The sequence below is a fragment of the Python bivittatus genome, unplaced genomic scaffold, assembly GCF_059951505.1.
Source record: "Python bivittatus isolate LINGU-HERP-01145 unplaced genomic scaffold, Pbiv_v1 ctg000070_np1212, whole genome shotgun sequence".
NCBI lineage: Eukaryota > Metazoa > Chordata > Lepidosauria > Squamata > Pythonidae > Python > Python bivittatus.
The window spans coordinates 37,963,726-37,984,875 of NW_028277034.1; the positions used below are offsets into that span (position 1 = coordinate 37,963,726).

The window sequence follows — 21,150 nt, forward strand, 5'->3', positions numbered from 1 at the left end:
TTGTGTTTTTAGATTTACAAATTCACTTGATTGATGTTTCCTTTTTATGGTCTTTAAGAGCTCACTAAACTACCCATGCAGTTTAATTAATCTCTTGTGTTTTCTAGATACATCTCTAAGTAGTAGACACACAAAACTTAAAATGAATAAAAGTTTTTAATGAACAGTCAAATGTGAACAAATCTTAAAGTAGATAGTTGCCAGCTTATACTTAGGAAGTTGTTCTGGTTTCTTATTTTCAGTGATAATGCATTATTTAAACATGCCATAACCCTCTTATTGTTTTGGTTTGGCCTGCTATGTTTCTGTTTGGATGAACTAAGAATCATAACTTATCAAATTTATCTCATGTTGAATTTGAAAATGAATGCTTTTATTCTGGTGTCAAAAATTTCCATCAAATCTAAGATTTACCAAAAATGTATTTACAGGTTGATATGCAGTGGGTTCAAGTTCTTGCAGAGGGTTGGGCAACACCACTTAATGGCTTTATGAGAGAAAGAGAATATTTGCAGTGCCTTCATTTTGACTGTCTACTGGATGGTAAGACATTCCAAATAGGCCACAGTCCATTAGTCTTGCAGAGAGGCTGTATATATTTCTCCCATTTGCACTTAAGAAAAATCAGTCGTGTGTGTGTGTGTAAAAATTAATCTAGACTCCAACTTAGAAAACTTGAAAATATTCTTATACTTTCTGGGCTGGGTTATTATATTTCATGAAGCCAATGTTTATTTGAAACTCAAGGTCCTGGGCTATATTTGACCCTGGGAGACTTCAAAACAAAATTACAAGTTTTAATGTGACAAATTATTAAGTACACATCTGGAGAATAATCATGTTCATTATATTTAGTCTTAAATATGTAAAATACTTTTTTTCAATTTTGTCCTGGACACATCCACAATTTTTGGAGAATGAGACTTTGGCATGCTTCTGAAAGAGCAATATGGATTTAGGCCCAGAAAAAGTTTCATCAAAATCCTGTTGTTAAGCCATAGTGGTCTGATTTGCATCTTAAGCCATAATCCATGATTTGCAAACCACAGTAAATGGGCTTATTGATCAGGCTGTGGTCTAATATAGTTGGCTTAGTTTTGCCTTACTGATCCTGGTCTTAGTTTTCTGTTTATCTCATCTTGTCCTTTCCCTCCAAGTACAAACTGGTATTCCTGTCCTTACTCAGTGGCCATGTGTTCTCTTTTCTTTATCCCTTTGTTTTGGCTAACATGGAAGGTTCACTGAAAGAAAAGCTAATGGGGAAGAAGCTTGTCAGGATTCTTCATGAGCTTCATAAATAGATTAGAGATATAAGGAAAGAGTTGGTGTCTTAAAAGCATGGGTCACCATCTGCAAAATGCGCACTCCATCAGTACTTTAATAACACATGTTAAAATTGGAAACTAACACTGTAGAATTTCAGGTAACAACATCCTGAAAGCATAAAAATAGGGGAAATTTGGCAATTGTTGAAACTTGGAGTAGTAAGCACATAACCCAGGAGTAGGCAAGTTGGTAGCTCCCAGATGTTTTGGTGATCACCATTGGCCATGCTAACTGGGTTTGATGGGAATTTTGAAAGATGTTTGTTTATGTATATTTAAACTAAATTCTTTAAAAATCAGACAATGTGATTTTCTGGATTTTTTTTTCTCATTTTGTCTCTCATAGTTGAGGTATACCTATGATGAAAATTACAGGCCTCTCTCATCTTTTTAAGTGGGAGAACTTGGACAATTGGTGGCTGACTAAATACTTTTTTGCCCCACTGTAGTAAATCCGTATTTTGGAATAATGACAAACTGTTAATAGCTTTGATTAGTTTAGGGTAAAACTGCTGTATTATAACTGATACAACATTAAGTGATGGATTTCTTGAATAGTAGCTTTTTTTCAATAAATCAAAGTCTTTGTAGTATTTCTGTTATGTTTTGTTGTGGTTATGTTTACTTTCAAATAAAAAATTTCATGAAGCTAAACTGCCATTTGTATCAATTTTATAACTATATATGATTAGAAAACGTTGGTGAAATTTGAATTCAAAAATCATGTTCTTCATTTTTATATGCTAAAATGATCCTGGAACACCCAATCTTGAATGCTTTTATCTTCAGAAGTCAGGTATACAGTTGATCTATCCCTTAGCTACACATGTGGTTCTTTAAACAGCAGATTTAGGGTATCTTCATTATTAGTTGCTTTATTTTTGCATTTTTATTGTAAGGAATATCTTGCCTGGCTTCGGGTGTTTGACTTGGTTGGGTAGCTAAGGTGACATTTATTTCATCTTAGATAGCAAAATATTGCTGTTCCTTGGATTGTTCTTATCCAGGGAAATTTTGCTGGGTAGCTACTTGCTGCCTTTGCAGTAATAATACTAAACTATGAATTATATGAATTAAAATATTTGTTTTATATACTGGCCCACATTTTTTCTAAAAAACATGCCTACGTACATCTTGTAAATAATTAAAAAGAAAGGTGTGGGTTCTAAAACTTTGTGTGTTATATTTATTAACTTGAACTGCCCAAGTTTTTCCGCTGGGCATTTTCTAACCTTGACTGTTCTAACCTTTTCTATATTAGCCATAAAGGTTTATCATTCTTTTTGAAAAGCTATGTTTTCTTGATTGCTTATCCAGCAGTCTTTTTCATGTGTTTTTTTTTTTTTGGTGGGTTCAGTTGCTCCAGAACCCTGAAAAGATTGCAGCAGCAGCCTAGTGCTTAAAAAGAGTTAGCTAACAGCTGCTGTTTGCTTTGTAGAGAAAATGAAATGTTGGAATGAAAAGTACTCTACAGTGCAGAGAAAGGGATCTTCCACTTGCTGTCCTAGAGTAGTAAGAGCAATAATCTATTGTTTTTGTCCTTACTCTGATCACATTAGTGAGAAATGAAAATCCAGAAATTGCTAAAGCAGGTCTGTGCCTCAAGAACAGAACAGGAACAGGCAAGGAATTTCATCTATTCATCATCAAAGGACATGCTGTCAAAACACTGTAGATTAGAATAATTGTGTGCAGAGCATATGGTCTGCTCCTGAAATGTTCCACTGTTCCCTGAAATGTTCCAGTCCTCCTTCAGAACCAACTGATCTGAAGGTTATGGACAATGATCTGTTCATTCCAGAAGTGAATATTCCAGGAAATGTGTGCATTGTTCTGAATACACATTCTGGGAATTGACCATTCTGGTTTGCTCATTCTTAATTTAGATTTTTTTTCCAGAGACCTGGAGAATATGTCTGCTACTATTTTTTTATTTTTTTTAGGTGGAGTCATTAATTTATCAGTGCCTATAGTATTGGCAGTTACAGAGGAGGACAAGGAGAGACTGGATGGGTGCACAGCTTTTGCCCTGCTATATGATGATCGGCGTGTGGCTATTGTCCGTAATCCAGAGTTCTATGAGCACCGAAAAGAAGAACGTTGTGCCAGACAGTGGGGAACAACATGCAAGGAGCACCCATACATCAAGGTAGCTTTTTCAAGCCAATTTTATCTTTATTCTGAAGTCCTTCTATAGCATAAATATGATTCATAAATAAGTATGGTGAATAAGATTATTGGAGTAGTTGCAACAAACCTTCATGGATTTTTAGATAACACTCATGTTACAGCTGTTCATTTCTATGTAGTCTTTCGGTGCTTAGCCTGTTGAAGTAAGTCTGGAATGACTGCATATCTTTGTGTACAAACAAATTCATGCAAGTCCTATATACTGTCACTGAACTGGACAGCAATTTCTCTCATTTGGTTTATAAATATAGATTTGTGTTCCTAGAGGAAAGACTCTGAAATGAATTATTCAGAAGCGATGACAGAAAAACAGCTGTCCTCTCTGCCTCAGGGCTTGGGCAGATTAAAATAATAGAGCCCAGCCTTCAGTTCATCTTTTATTTTGACAAGCAATTTAAATTATCTGTTAAGTTGGTCTCTTAATTGTAATGATGAGCCCAAATTTAGATTCAAGCTAATTTGTAGCAGGATCAGTGATATAATTCCTGTTTTTCATTGGATCATACTCAGTAGGCTCAGTAGACTTACTCACAGTAATTATCCTGTGAGATAGATTGGGCTACAAGACAGTGAGTGGCTCAAAGTGAGCTCTGTGGTCAAATGGAGTCTTGAATAAAAAGTTACTACTTTTAGGTTCCAGCATATATATGTGGTGGCAAACTAATTTGTCAGCCTTTGGCAGTTTTTTTTTTAATCCTTTAAAGGCTTGTTAATTTAAAGAAGCTCTATTAACTATTACCCCTGACATTTGATACTTCTTTAAAATCTAGGTCAATGTTTCAATTTAATTTAATGCTAAAAGCTACCCACTAGTCTGTATTGGCCTTTTCAGTGCCAGGGATTTACTGATCACTCCCAAATCAACCCCATTCTGTCTTCTCAAAGACAGCACATAATGACACCATAGTTTTTGAACAGGTATAAAAACATGAGTTTTCCAGGTGATTTTCAGGTCTCAAATAGGGTAAGTCAATACCCAGTAATAGGTGTCAATGCAAACTTAGGGTTTGTAGTAAAATAGTAGCATGAAATGTTAACTTAAATTTTGAGGAAATATGAAATTGTTTGGGGGAAGGTAATAAGGAATTCTGATACATCAGTGCATACAAGTGGTTTATGGCACAAAACAACACAAAAGTCACAATATTAATATTGGGATTAACCAGGGCTCTTTTAGGATGCTCAGAGCAACTGTTAGCATATAGTTGAAATCTCATCCCAATTTATATTGCTGTTGATACCGTCTGCTTTCTTACTTTTCCTAGATGGTTATGGAACAGGGAGATTGGCTTGTGGGTGGTGATCTTCAAGTCCTGGATCGTATTTATTGGAATGATGGCCTTGACCAGTACCGTCTCACACCTGCTGAGTTAAAGCAGAGGTTCAAAGACATGAATGCTGGTGAGTTCTTAAATGAGAATGGGTGGTAATAAAGAAGGAAATCTGGCTGCCACTTTCCAGAAACTTGTGCCGGACAATGCTGTAGAGTCTTGATCTTTATTTTCAACAGAACACTGTTTCTAGGGATGCAATCCTAAAAACCAGTAACAGTAATGGAGGAGAAGTGCACACACAAACATAATAGTTTTGCCATTTTTTATTGCTGCTGACTGCATTCTGAACATGCAGATTTGGCATTCCAAAAGAGATCAGCAACAGTTACCACTTCCAATTTTTTTTGACTGCCTGCACACTACTTTCCTGTTTCATAACGGCTATCTGGCATTATGGTCTTCAGCAATCTAGATGGATTTTGATTTATTTTTGTATTATGTTGTGCATCATCTTTTAGCTGTCTTTGGTTTTGTGCACCTCCCTCCCTCCCTCCCTCCCTCCCTCCCTCCCTCAGGAACAGCTATATGGAAACAAAACATAAGAACGTTATGCTCAGTGGTGATAAATGGTATTTCAATGTTTCAGAAAAATACTTTTGGAAATACTTTGCTAGGTACAGTCAGTTTGTTTGTATTGTAGCACTTTGTACTGGTAAAATAAGAAACAGATCAACAGTAGCCTGGCAGCTTGCTTTCTCTGTGCTGTTACAGCTGGGGAAAAGAAGAGCAGCCTCTGGATTAACACTGAAAAGTTATAGGTAAGGAGGTTTGAAATTAGAGTTGCTACTTTAAAGTAGCAACGTATTATAAATAAAGATATTGGTTCTGGATCTGCAAAAGCCCAGTTTGATGGCTGCAGACTACTACAACATCCTCATGGCTAATCTGGTGCAGATATGGCTTAAAACAGCCACATTTTTCCCTTCTGGTTTTTTCCTCTTAAATTTTTAACTACCTTGCCTAATGAAGACTTTTGAAAACTATATAGATGGCATACTATTTTTTATAGCTTTGGTTGGCCTCAAAGGAATATCACCATGAGACCCCACCCACCCCAGTTCTAGCTGGGGAAAAGATGGCTGCCAATCTCAGTTGGTACAGCTGAGTTTAAAGCATGCATTTTTTTTTCCTTTGATTTTTGGCTCCAAGTATTTCCTTCAAATAATACTCATTTGGGTTCACATCCTCAAAACTCTTCTCTGGGATGTATTGGAACTGAGATCTTGGCAATATTGACTTTACTTACATTGATAAACTAATAGTTGGCTAGAAACTGGATGTTAAACTGATTTAAAGGAGTTCCTTGTTTGAAAATGAACTCCTTGACTTTTGCATATCTTGAACGCTTATGGGAAAAAAAATGAAGCATGAAATCAGAACAAAGCTGCTGCAGTTCTCCATAGTAAATATGAGCAATAACTTGCAAACAATTACAGATGCATGCAGAATATAAACAAGTTTATAATTTTGTTGAAGAATATGGCCCTATTCCAGCATCAACAGTCCATGTGTGCAGATATTTTTATCTCTGCTTATAGTAGAGTGGGCCTACCATGGCCAGCCACAGGGGACAGAGAAATAGCTTTTGAATCCGTTGCCATCACCATATTTCACTTACTTACATGTATGCTTCCTCTCTCCACTTTGATAAAGAGGTGATAACCCTCCTTTATGTTTTTTTTCTTTGTTTTTGGAGGGGGGAGGGCAGATGGGAAACACTGTTGCTTTAGCAGTGGGATTCAGTTCAGTTTGAGTTTAAGACTTACAAAAATTCCATTGATCAAAGAAAATACATTAAATGGCTGAATATCTTTCATGTCCTTAGTGCTAGCTTGCACTTTTCTTGGCAGCTATTTAAATATTCCTCCTGTACTATCACCTCACAGCTTACATTAGCAGGCAATATTACGGTACTTCATGTGCAGTGGTTTGATAGTTCTTTGGCATGAAATACGGGTGACATAGCATTGACAGAATGCCCTCTTTGAGGGAAATGAAAGCCAGACACCACTGACTAGGATTTTGGTGGCTACCTGTAGAGGTTTAGCCCATCATAGCAGTGTTGATCACATTACTTTTGTACTCTAATCTCCCAAATATTTGCCAGTTAGGAGGGTCCATTGAGACATCTCTGTGCAATTGGCTGATCTCTGACCACCCTCCTCACTCTTTTTATATGTTACAAGCCAAACAGAGTTGACTAAAAGATTGGTGCCCACTTGTCACTGACTGCTAGAATTGTTGCAGAATGTAGAATTCTAGAATCTACTTCTAGAATTATTAATTCATTACTTCTAGAATTGTTGACTTCTCTCTCTTCTTTCTTCAGATGCTGTCTTTGCTTTCCAGTTGCGTAACCCTGTGCACAATGGACATGCCCTATTGATGCAGGATACTCATAAGCAGCTTCTGGGTCGAGGTTACAGGCGCCCAGTTCTGCTTTTGCATCCTCTGGGTGGCTGGACAAAGGATGACGATGTTCCTCTGATGTGGCGAATGAAGCAACATGCAGCAGTGCTAGAGGAAGGAATATTGAATCCAGAAACAACTGTTGTGGCCATATTTCCCTCTCCCATGATGTATGCTGGACCAACTGAGGTATGACGTCATATACCACAGCTTGCTAATCCCTTCGTCCATTTGTTTTGTTCTTTGTTTCATATGATTTCCTGAGTTCATTTATCAATATGGTCTACCCCAGGCACCACTGCTTCACCACAGGACCCTTGCATAATTCATGGTTATCCAGAATTCTTCTGCCTTGTTTATAAAATTTGGTTTAGAGGCCCTAATGGAAAGGTCCTGTTGAACTGATCTTCAGAAGTTTCTTGTTTACAGACAAGAGCTTGTTATGCCATTTCTTCTCCATATTTTTATTTTGAGAAAGTTACAAATGCTCTTAATGTATTGACCCATGGCCAGAACTGAACAGCTGGTTCCCGCCCCCTCTTCATTCTAGTGTTTTCTTTCAGATCTGTATGTGGAGTTGAGACAAGTGTGAGCAAACAGTTGAAAGCATGCTGGCTGAAGAAGGGGCATCAAAGCCTAATGCTCTTTTCAAGATTTTATCTGGAATTTTTGGCACTACTTGCGATATTGAACTTCTCTGTCACTACTATTCTGGATGTGTGTGTATCATTTCTCTTCCCATCCACCAAGGTCGCTTCTATTCCTCTTTTCTTTCTGTGCTTAAAATTCTATTGTCTTCAGTCCATTTATTTTGTTGAGCAAACTTGGGAAGCCCTCTCCTCAAGAAGCTGTTGCTCGACCCCACCATTCTGGACAATTTTTGTCCAGTCTCTCACCTCCCTTTTTTGGGGAAGGTGGTAGAGAAGGTGGTGGTGTTGCAGCTCCAGGGGATCCTGGATGAAACGGATTATCTGGACCCCTTCCAGTCGGGTTTCAGGACTGTATATGGGACAAAAACAGCTTTGGTCACACTTTTAGATGACCTCTGATGGGACTGGGATGGAGGCAGTGCATCAGTCCTGGCTCTTCTTGACCTCTTGGCGGCTTTCGATACCATCGACCATGGTATCCTTTTGGGTTGGCTGTGGGAGTTGGGGGTGGGGGTACAGTTTTGTGCTGGTTCACCTCCTTCCTTAAAGGCCAGTCCCAATCAGTGTTGATAGGGAGCAAGAGGTCCAACCTGCAGCCCCTGCTCTGTGGGGTGCTGCAGGGCTTGGTGCTCTCTCCGCTCTTTTTTAATATCTACGTGAAGCCACTGGGTGAGATCATCTGTCACCATGGGATGAGGTATCATCAGTACGCTGATGATACTCATTATACATCTCCATCCCAGGTGAATTAAGTGATGCTGTGGATGTTCTTTTGTGGTGGCTGGAGGCTCTGGGGGTCTGGAAAGGGAACAACACACCTGGCTGTGTGTTCGGGGCTCTCCCATATCTGGAGTCTTACCATCTTTGGTTCTGGATGGGGTGGCACTGCCCCAGACAGACCTGGTACACAATCTGGGGGTCCTCCTAGACTCCCAACTCCTACTCAAGGAGCAGGGGGCAGCCGTGGCTAGGAGGACCTTTGCTGAAGTTCATGTTATGTGCCAGTTGCACCCTTTCTTGGATTGGGAGGCCCTCTCAGTCACTCATGCCCTGGTCACCTCCTGTATGGACTATTGCAACATGCTCTACATGGGGCTACCCTTGAAGAGTATTCGGAAGCTACAGCTGCTGCAGAATGCTGCGAGCAGTTATGAGCACCTCTAGGACTGCACATGTAACACCTCTGGTGCATAAGCTGCATTGGGTGTGGGTCTGCTTCTGGGCCCAATTCAAGGTGTTGGTTATGACCTCTAAAGCCCTTTATGGCATGGGCCCAGATTACCTGAGGAACCATCTTGTCCCCATTCCATCAACCCATCCCACATGGTCCGGAAGAAGGGTATGTTATGGACCCTGTTGCCTAGAGAGTTTTGACTGGCGGGGTCCAGGAGGAGAGCTTTTTCTGCTGTGGTTCCTGTCCTTTGGAATATCTTGCCCCCTGAGGTGAGATTGGCCCCCACTCTGCTGGCCTTCTGAAAGGGTGTTAAGACCTGGCTCTGCCAACTTGCATGGGAACCCAGTGGGGGTCTGCAGCACTGGGAGTGGCTTGGTAGCCTGAGGATGCTCCCTCCATTTTTTAGTTTGCATTGTAGTTTTAATTTTTTAGCTTAATTTTAACCTTTTGTAGTTTTTAACTTATACATTTTTTCTAGGATTTTATAGTTTTTTATCTGTAATGCCACCTGGAGTCACTTGTATTGTGAGATGGGCATGTATAAATTGGAAAAATAAATAACATAAATAAAATAGGCTGATTTGCTAAGAATGCAAACCTGCCTTAGTCGAAAAATGGAAATGAAAATGAATTGGTAATTCTTTTAAGAATTGTGGTCATCTGTGACCTTTCTATGTTAAGAGAGCAGCTCATTGCATGGATTTGTTAGCTTGAGGCGATAATAGATACAGATGAGGGAGAAACTTGCAGAGTTGTAAACTGAGAATCTGTGTCATTAGTTGGACTAGAAATACAGTTGTGTTCCAAACGTGAATGTTGCTGTTCCTTAGCTTTTCTGTCATTTCCATTGTTACCTCTTGCTGACATTTGGAACAGCCAGAGGCTTGAGACGGGATGAGTCAGGGTCACTTCCAAATCAGTCAGGCAGCACGAACTATTTACTTTCTTGGCTCAGATGTCAATCCCACCCTGTTGTTTCCTCTGCTGATGCCAGAGGTTGAAGCAGTGCAATCTTTTTGCTAGGCAGTGAAGATATGGCAACAGCACATATCTTCTTTCTCAAGCCATGGGCCAGAACTAGCTTTGAGGGGTATGCCAGGGGTCGCACTCCAAAGTGGGTTAAGTCAGGACAAAGCTAAATTTGATTTAATTTACATTTAAGTTGAATTAAAATTGGAATGAAATACATTCAGTATAATTAAGATGGTTATTCCCCATGTAATTAATAATGTTCTCCTTCCATTGCATCAAAAATTAAAATTTATTGAAAACATTTGGAGGGACTCTGGATACCTCATGGAAAGCTTATGTGAACCACTTGTAACCCTAGGACCTGCAATGCATGCATCATGCTAACCTTCGATTTGCATTTAGGTTCTAGACCTCAAACCCTTGTAGGCTGGGAATGATGAGTGACAAATCCAGTACTTTGGGAGAACATCAAATTTGAGAAATCCATCCTTTCTTCTAGTTGGCAGAAATGTTTTTTTTTTCTTGATAGGCTAACCCAAAATAGAAATCTGAGTGCCTGTTGTGCACAAATTACTTACCACAATCCTAATTCAACAATGTGAAGAATTGATACAATTTTCTATGACTGGGAAGTACAGGGGTGGAATAAGCTATCTAACAGAAATCTGATACTCCCCCATAATCCCTTACATGAAAAACAGTGCTTATTGATCCAACAATCGCTGGCAGAGTTAGCAAAACATGATATTAAAAACATTCATCCTGAGGAATCTGATACTAAGATGAAATAATTCCAGGTCTTATTCTATTAATGATATTATAACATTCTGTTATAATGAGTGATTATTATTGTATTGTATTGTATTGTATTGTATTGTATTGTATTGTATTGTATTGTATTGTATTGTATTGTATTGTATTATTATAACAGAGGAAGACCAGACCTGTGTTTGTTGTTATTGTTGAAAAGGCTAGTATGGTATACAGGTAGTCCTTGACTTATGACCACAACAGGGACTGGAAAATTCATCATTAAGTGGTGCGGTCACATGAGGCATCATGTGACCGCACCTGATTTTACAATACTTTTTGCAGAGATAGTTAAGCAAATCACCATGGTTGTTAAGTGAATCATGTCATTAAGCAAATCACATGGTTGTTAAGTGAATCATATGGTTCCCCATTGATTTTTCTTGTCTGAAGCCAGCTGGGAAAGTCACAAATGGTGATCACATGACTGTGGGACACTGCAACCATCATAAATACATGCCAGTTGCCAAGCACCTGAATTTTGATTACGTGACCACGGGGATGCTGCAACAGTTGTAAGTGCAAGAACTGGTCACAAGTCACTTTTTTCAGCGCCGTTATAACTTTGAATGGTCGCTAAACAAATGATCATAAGTTGAGGACTACCTGTAATGGCTACTGTGCTGAACTGTGACTAAGCTTCCCACTCAGCCATAAAGCTCATTGTATGACTAAAGGGCCATTGGAGTGGGAATACCATGTACCCTGCCTTGAACTTCTTGAGGAAAGATAGATTATAACTGTAAAATGGATATTGTGGTCCTCTGTGCATTTTGAAACCTTGACTCACAAAGCTGCAAGTTTTGAGGAGCCTGTTTGTATTGGAATAGGGTACAAGAGCTGTAGGAGATCTGTATATGTATGAGATAGTTGGTACTTGTGAGGAGAATGAATGGAAAGGATTAATCCTATTTCTGTTTTACATACCCAAAATGTTGGCTTATTCCAGAATAATAATTTTCATTAATTATTCACCTTTTGGGCTGCAATCTGGATGTAAGCCAGTTACAACTTCAGTGGAACCTGCCCATCCATCCATCCATGTTCTTTGTGTATTTGTCATTTTTATTGTGGCTTCTGAAAATGATCCACGTCATGTGTTTGGAGGGCATGGAAGCAAGAAGATGAAGAAAACCTGCCCTTGTAGTCTTCAGTCATGATTACAAATAAAATAAGAAACATTCCTTAATTTATGCTGTGTTTTCCAATGATCTCACAAAACCATTTGCCAATATTGTGTTTTAGCCAACTAATAAAAGGCAACTCTTCCTTTAATCATTTTCTTTAGGTCATTTAGAAGACATTGGTACCAGATTTGTTTCTGTAGCACAAATGACTTGCAGAACAACAGACAGCTGCTAGGCCAATATAGTTATCGAGTGTTGGAACATGGTTTTTCATCAGTAAAGATTTAATGGTTATGTTTTGTAGGTATATATCTAAACATATCATTTTTTTCTTTCTTCCCTCTGTTTTGAAAACCCTTTTTATAAAATACGAGATGTCATCAAATAAATTAGGCAATTATGTTTGCAACATATAGGCTGTTGTCAGTATGGCAGCAAAATATACCTAAAGCTGGTGATTTCTTCACTTTGGGAAAGTAAATTTGCTAAAATCCCTGGGAAAGATGAATTGCTTATGATTAATGTTGTCTATATTTCAAAACTATACTTTCTCACACATTTTCTGAATGCTTAATTGTAAAATGAATTGCTAACTTGCTTGCATTTCCCTTGTGGCAACCTGGAATACTTAGCTATCTGAATGTATCCCTAAATGCCCTGAGCTGAACAGGCACAGCTGTGTGTCTTGTGTCAGTGACTCTTATATCAATCAAAAGTTTAAGACAACAAGAAAAAAAAGTTTTTGCAACGTATCTCTCTCTCTCAGCAGAACTCTTCTCTGTGGTCAGGGTACAAATGTCTACCACTTGCTCAACAATCTGGCAATGGCTGAGGTAGCTCTTGGTTGTAATGTTTGTATGCAGGTGTACAAAGGATTTGTATTTAAATGTCTTTCGTAGTTCTTAAGGCACTCCTAGTTGTTCCATTTTTAAAGTGTTTTAGATCCAGATTTTTGAATTGTTGGGATGGCATGTTGCATTAAACCCCAAACCTGTCTTTGAATTATAGAGTCCTAGAGTTGGAAGGAATCATTTAGGCCAAACCTGTTCTTAGTGCAGGAACCACAGATAGCTAGCATTTATTCTCTTCCAATGAATGGTTTTACTGTTGAACTGCTCTTACTATTAAGAAGTTTTTCCTAACAATCAGTCATGATATGCCCTTTTGCATCTTAAAATCCATTATTCCATATCCTGCATTCTAGGATGATAGAAAACACTAAGGGAGGTCCCAGCGTTTAGTGTGACACCCTTTTAGGTATTTGAAGAGTGCTGTTATACCATCTTTCAAGTTTTCCCTTTTGAAAATTAAACATTCCTGTTCCTTCCATATCGTTCCATAGGACTGACTTTCTACTCTAAGGGAGTTGCCCTTCTTGTTGCCCTTCTCTGAAACTGTTCCAATGTGTCTAAACAAATGGTGAACAGAGTAGGATATATTGCTAAAGACGGAGTCATACCAAAACAGAATAAAGTGGAACAATTACTCCTTGTGATTTGGAAACTGTACTTCTGTTGATGCAGTCAAACTTGCATTTTCCTTTTTTTTTTTTTTTTTTGCAGCCACATTTTATTGCTAACTCATAATCAGTTTTTAATTACCTCCTGATCAAAGAGGTTTTTCATAAGTACTATTACCAAGTGAGGTATCCCGCATCCTACTTTTTAAGGCATTTTTAGGCACTCAGCTGGCTTTCATGCCTAAAGTGGGATTAGAACTCATAGTCTCCTGGTTTTTAGCCTAGTGCCTTAACCACTAACCAAACTAGATAAAGCCTAAATAATGCCTAAATACAGCTTCTCTCTCTTTCCTATCTTGTCTTATCCTACCCTTCCCTACTTCTTCTCTTGCCTCATTTCCATCTAGCTTTGTTCCTCTCTTTTTCTTTTCTTCCTTTTCCAGTACAACTATCTGTTACTCCTAACCCATCTCCATTCTGTACTGGGGGTGGTGGTGATGATTGTCTGTACCACTAGGAGGGAGGGAAGTGTATATGTATATGTTTATATATGTATGTTTATTTGGGTGTGAAAGATTAAATGCAGATGAAGATAAATGTAATAGATGGAATTGCTTGTTTACAGGCAGTTAATGTTAATTAGTTATTCAATTAAGCTTTTTATCTTCATGCCCTTTTTTTGGACTCCTGGCAAATATCTTTGCACATAGGGCACATACATGCCCATGTACACACAGATAAGTATGTCACATGCACACATTTTATTTGCAAGAGGGAAATCTCCGGGTCTAGTTTGTGCTGAATTGGCAGTATTAGGCTGACAATATAGGGACGCTGCACAAAATTTTGTCTGTGTTCATGTTTTTTTTCCTCTTTATTTTTCCTTTGGAACGGGTCTTAAATTCAGAGTTTTCTTTGTTGGGGTAAATGTGATAGGTATTCTTTGGCCCCATGTCTGTCAATCTCAGACTTCAATCCTACCACTTTATCTCCTCACATTTACCTGGTGGAATATACTCTTTCTTGTGGAGAAATTTAGTCAAATAGTTGAGCAGTTCTGCTGTCTTTGCTGAGCAGCTGGTTTACTTTTCTGTTCTCTTCCTTTTATTCTGAACATATCTGAACAAGCTCTTTTTGTTGTTTTTATCACCCTTTGTGAACCTCAGCTTATTCCATGTTTTAGCTTTCCTGATACTAACTGTTCTGATCCGGGCTACCTGAATAAACTTTTTATTGGTGACTTGTCCTTCAGTGTTCACGGTGTGTCCTTTTTTGTTTCCATACCTTTAAACTTTTTCTATAGCCCCACTAGTTTCCTCTGATTTAGCTATGTTTCCTTTTCCTATCTCATCATTTACTTTCTTTGGCTTGTTATTTCTTACTCCTTTTCTGCACTTTGGATTGCATTTCTTACCCCAATACATGATGAGTATGTGTGTATACAGAACTAAGTTTAATGCCATCTTGATCAAGCTCACCATGCTTCAGCCAAATCAACTTTGCCAGTTCTTGTAAAGGGCAATCATCCTGTGTAAGCAGTTCAGTATTCAGATAATTCCAATCATGATCCCAGAAACCAATTTTCTTCTTTAACACTATTTGCAGAAAGTAACTATCTGGATATGCAGATGGCCAGATGAGTTCAGAACCATTATGGGAGAAAACTGAAGAGAATCTTGCTGTCATGAAAACTTAGATGTACCAGTTTCAGGAGTTATCCAGAAAATAAAATTGTTCAGTGCTGCTAACCTTATGATCTCTAGTAATTAAATTATAAAATGATACTATTGATGCTTAAGACTTAAAAACAACCCATCGCAGAGATTTTTTTCCCTGGCCATCCTGGAAACATACATCGTGTACTTTGTGAATAGAACTGAGTTGGTTGCAAGAAAACAGGCAAAGAAATAAACCTGGTAAATGTATTACTTTTGTAGTATGTAGTATTTGCATGTTCTGCAGATACTCTTATCTGGAGTGATTGCTATAGCTTCCAGTTAAAATAAAGAATTCTTGTCTTACATTTTTTTTTAAATTAACAAATCAATTGCTATATTAAAAGCACATGGATTTGAAATCTCTTGGCTAGCATAAAATAAACACTATTTAGGAGCAGAATTCTGGAAATATATAGGATTTCAATTTCCTTCCCTTTTTCTTTTCTAGATAGTAAAAAAAGCTCAGATAGGAGGAACAAAAACAAAATGACCAAATACTGTTCAATACAGTATTTGGTCATTCCTTAACATTCATTCAATACAGAATGAATACAGTACAGTATCTTGAATTTTTAAATCTCACAAATAAATTTGCAATGTTTAACATATTGTATTAATCATAACTTATTGTAAATATAACTACATTTATAATGTTCAATATGTTGATTAATCATAAAGGTCTGTTGCCTAATTCTAAAAAATAGTTAAGGAACAATCTAATGGGCTTGTTTTTAAATACAAGTACTGTACATATTAAGAAGCATTTCCATTTCACACATGGAGAACAGCACAAGTCTTTTAGATGATGGATGTTCTGACACACAGGCATAATCTAAAACAAAAGAAAATATGTGGTGTGTGTGTCCAGAACTGTTTTGACTTTCATGTGAATCTATGCATATCACTTAATTGATGTTTAATTTTACAGCAGCCCTGTTCATGAGGTTTAAGCTACATTACCGATGTTGTATCCCTTATTCCTTTCTACCACTTTTTCTTATTTAGAATTCTGTCTTTTCCCCTTTCTCTTGCAAGTTTTGGCTACTCCTTATGCTGAGAAAAAGCATTACCAAAAAGATGGCAAACATGTATAGCTTTTATTTGCTAGCATGCATGTAAATCCATCCATCTGAAATATATTCTCAGTTTGAAAGAAACATACAATGGCTCAGCATAGAAAGGTAGTTTCCCAGATGCTAATTTTTCTTGATTCACATATAAGTAATTAATAAGTTGTTTTTTCCTTGTTCTTCTTCTTTAACTTTAAGCAGCATCTGAACTAGTTTGAAAAGAAGACACTATTAAATAGAGAATTATTCTCTGGAGTTCTTCCAGTGGAGTATGGCTACTTAGTTGTTTGACTCTCTCTCTCTTTTTTTTCTTTTATTGGTAAATGTGTTCCCACTGAAACTTTTGAGGCCGAGTGATTGACTGGAATGTTAAATGGCATCCTCCTGTTTGTAAAGCTGCTATACAAATTGCCATGCAGTGTTAGCTTTGTGCATTAGAATTTATAATGGTGCATATCTCTTACATAAATAACAAGTTGATGACAACCATGGTAGATCTGCCCTTGATCAATGTTATGAGCCTAAAAGACACATGTTTTTCTTTTATTTAATAAGACCATTTTCTGATGTTCTGTTGCTCCTTCTTTTCATGTTTTGCTTTTGCTAACGTCTTGAATCTTATTCTAGGTTCAGTGGCATTGCAGGGCGAGAATGGTAGCTGGAGCAAACTTCTATATTGTGGGCCGAGATCCAGCTGGGATGCCGCATCCTGAGACTGGGAAAGACCTCTATGATCCAACCCACGGTGCCAAAGTCCTGACTATGGCACCAGGCTTGATAACACTGGAAATTGTACCCTTCAGAGTAGCAGCTTATAACAAGAAAAAGAAGTGCATGGATTACTATGACTCACAACAGTAAGTTTTTGGGAGGTGGGGTTAAAGTAAGTTTTTGGGAGCTCATTCATTAAAAATGAATGTCCCACATAATATGTTGGGTATGGAGTTGGGATTTGGTTTTCCATGCCATTATGTCTCACCATAAATTGCCTAACTTCCAAATAAATTCTCATTTCTCAGGGCCTATGTTCAGTTCATTGTCTGTATAATTTAGAAACCTATAATCCCCACCCAGTCTTACCATGCAGCTCTTTTTAACTTCTTGTATCCTGTGACCTATATGTTAAAAAAAAAAAAAAAAAAAAGCTTGAATCTCCAATGATCTGCAGTTGTTTTGCTATTCTGGGTGGCCCTGGAATTGGCCCAAAGATCGTTCTCGCATTTATAATGGAAAATATTGGTTCCTGCGGTACTGTAGATCATGTTGCAATTTTTTTAATTTGAATCTTTCCATTTGGAAATATGGTTCTATTTGATACCGTTGGACCATTTGACAAGCTTTGAAGTACATGTTTAAAGTTTTAGCATGTTTATTATTACAGACATTTTCTCATCTATGACAACTACATGTTTGTCTATTTTTTTTCTGTATAAACATTCCTATCTTAGATTATATATCTATGCACTGCTGCTGTTTTTATACAAGGGTTTGGTTATCCTATTGCATGAATTTTAACAGAGTTATTCTTGATAAAGAGAAGAGAGTCTAGTAATTTGAAATATATCCTTTTAACATACTTCCTGCCATTTAATGTAGCACAAAACATTTTTCATAGCTGAAGAAGGGGACAGATGCTTACATGATTGTTTGAACGGTGTTAATTTGGGGCCAACATATTCAGCTTTTTGTTTTCTATCGTCAGTCAAGGAATAAAATTGTTGCCTTGTTGTTGTTGTTCAGTCGTTAAGTCGTGTCCGACTCTTCGTGACCCCATGAACCATATTGCGCCAGGCCTTCCTGTTCTTCACTGCCTCCCTGAGTTTGCTCAATTTCATGCTCATTGCTTCAGTGATGCTATCTAACCATCTCATCCTCTGCCGTCCTCTTCTCCTTTTGCCTTCAATCTTTCCCAGCATCAGGGTCTTCTCCAAAGAGATCTCTCTTCGCATTAGGTGACCAAAATATCTGAGCTTGAGCTTCATTATCAATCCTTCCAATGAGCAATCAGGGTTGATTTCCTTTAAGATTGACTGGTTTGACCTCCTAGCAGTCCAGGGGACTCTCAAGAGTCTTCTCCAGCACCACAGTTCAAAGGCATCAATTCTTCGGCGCTCGGCCTTCTTTATGGTCCAGCTCTCACAGCCATACATTACTACTGGAAAAACCATAGCTTTGACTATGCGGATCTTTGTCGGCAAGGTGACGTCTCTGCTTTTTAATATGCTATCTAGGCTTGCCATAGATTTCCTCCCAAGGAGCAAGCGTCTTTTAATTTCATGGCTGCAGTCTCCGTCTGCGGTGATCTTGGAGCCTAAATAAATGAAGTCTGTTACTGCTTCCATTTCTACCCCTTCTATTTGCCAGGAATTGATGGGTCCAGATGCCATGATCTTAGTTTTTTTAATGTTCAGCATCCATTTTGTTTCTTTAAGAAAAGACTTTAAAAATCAGAATGATGCAACTCCTCGGTCTCCCCCAAAAATGGGTGATAAATTCAATCCTGGAGTAAAATCAGGCTGAAAACTGCTACCAGTGTAGAAAACAGAAGCCAGTTTGCTGCTGTTGTTGAAAAACAGTTGCAAAATGTAGCTGCAAAAAAAAAAGAAAAGTCTATCCTTGTGTTAGAAAGTTACTTTAACACTTTAAGAACAGCTTTAAAATATTAACATAATCCTGGAAGTGGATTGTACTGATCGTCAGTTTGCCTGTAATGCGTAACAAAGTGGTTTAAGTAATTAATTCCTCTGAGACACCATAAGTTTAACTATGTCAAAGGCATTATACAGCAGCAGAGATGAGACAATGCTCCAAGTTTCCTTAGGGCTTAGATATGCAACTTTACTAATACAGCCTTTTAAATAATTATAAATAATCTGGCAGTCCTATATTGTATTCTGTGAGTTGAGGTCTATTAGACACATTATCCATAATTTCTTGCTGTTACATCAGGATATTGCTTTTAGTTCTGTCCATTCCAAAGCTTGCCTGACTTGTGTTTTTAATGTCATAAGGAATATTTCTCAATAAGCCCCTAACCTCTTTCACATCATAAAGCCATGAGAGAAGTCTTGGGATGTCTAATCCTTTTTTGCCTCATGGTTTCATTTTCCAATTTAGATCCAAATGGAAACTTTGTTCAATATCACGCCCAACTGTCTGAAAACATAATTGGAATAAAGTATTTGCTGCTACGGAAAGCAATAATTACAAGGTTGTTTTTTTTTAATGAAACATTTTGACTTGTGATATTTTTGCCTCAGTACAGGATAGGTATTGATGAGCAATCCATTCTCACTATTGTAGGTTTTATGTTTGCACGGCAAACTAGTTTTAAAGAGACCTATTTCATCTTTGTATGTAAACTTCATATGTATAATACAACACAATAAATAATGAAAACAAAAATTATAAAAACCAGCACTTACTACAACACTAATCAAGTTTACTGGATGTTTCACTGGGAATCTTGTGCATTTTCTGCTTTTATACTTAGAGCAAAATCCAGTCAGATGGTTCTATGCCTTAAATTATATAGGCATAGCCATGAAATACCAGCTGAAAACCATAGTGGACCCCACCTGATTGATTCAAAAGTTTAATTCTTGGGACCCCTGTACCTCTAGAGCAAGGGATGGGGAACCTGTGGCCTTCAGACACAATGGTAAATAGTATCGATGGGCCTTGATATTGAACAGCATCTCACTGATTATTGAACATCTGTTGATGAGGTTCATCAAGAATGATGAAAAAGAATCTAGAAAAGAAATGTGTTTGGGATGAAACTTAAAAACCAATACATTGTCATTTGCTATGCTCTGGTTCTGGAGAGTATGACTCACTTGTCTAAGTGAAAGGTATTTGGGGTTTTAATTCTCAAAAACCTTTTACGTTGAGCATCCCAAACAAAACAAAATCGCACAGAGTAAACCAAACAAGAGGATTAGGGTTTGTGGTTAGGAAGCAGGATGTCATATGAAATAAGGGCAGCTGTTAATTAAGAGCATATGAAAATAACTGAAGTTGTGCTGAGAAGTTTGTGAATAATCACTAATTACACATATGCACACATTGTTAATTTTACTTACAAATTTCTTGTCTGACATATAATTGTTGATTTTTAATGATTTAGGTAGACTCTGACACCCTGGACTCATTCTGTTACCATTTTTTATTATCCCCATTCCATTTTCTTTTCTTAAGGGGTTTGGATTAAATTCTAAGATGCTCTGGATGTATTTTTGTTTTTGTTTTATGTGTGTGCCTTCAAGTCAGTGTTTGATGCCTGGCAACTGCCTAGGCTTGTCCTTGCAGTTTTCTTGGCAAGATTTTTGGAAGTGGTTTTCCATTGCTTCCTTTCTACAGCTGAGAGAGAGTGAGTGGCCCAAGGTCACCCAGATGGCTTTGTGTCAAACGTGGGACTACAGCTCACAGTCTCCTGGTTTCTGGTCTGGTATCTTAACCACTACACCAGACTGACTCTCCTCAATATGTTATGACTACTTAATTAAATCAGCTAGCAAAGTAAATTAAAATAAATCATGAATAAAATAAATTGAATAAAATGAGACACTGAGTGAGTAATTGCCTTGTCAGCTCATTAGTGCCATCTTCCCAACTTACATGACATGTTAATTTTTACTTGAAGTAAACTGAAGCAAATACAGATTTTGATTTACTTAAGATTTAATAAAAGCTAATAATTTAATCTTGGCTGCGATTTGTATTTCATAGTGGTATGAAAGACATATTTCTTATAATGAAACAATATATTATCTAAGAATTTTGCAAACCTAAATAATTACAGTTTTTTTTATTTTTTACAAAACAAAAATTTCTTGTTAATACTTTATTTCTCTTTTTTTAATGCTTCCTACTATGACATTAAATATGTACCCTATCCTTGTACTGTGCA

At 37.6% G+C, this 21,150-nt stretch overlaps 1 protein-coding gene across 2 annotated transcripts in view; it reads left to right on the forward strand.

Annotated features, from left to right (window-relative positions):
- PAPSS1 (3'-phosphoadenosine 5'-phosphosulfate synthase 1) overlaps nt 1–21,150 on the forward strand; it is a 49,977-nt gene that overhangs the window by 19,016 nt on the left and 9,811 nt on the right. For both annotated transcript variants that reach the window (XM_088132994.1, XM_025169923.2), the window contains exons 7-11: nt 432–543; nt 3,269–3,474; nt 4,781–4,916; nt 7,179–7,447; nt 16,866–17,095. In XM_088132994.1, the coding sequence (XP_087989120.1) occupies nt 432–543; nt 3,269–3,474; nt 4,781–4,916; nt 7,179–7,447; nt 16,866–17,095 (953 nt within the window). The remainder of the gene's footprint in view (nt 1–431; nt 544–3,268; nt 3,475–4,780; nt 4,917–7,178; nt 7,448–16,865; nt 17,096–21,150) is intronic.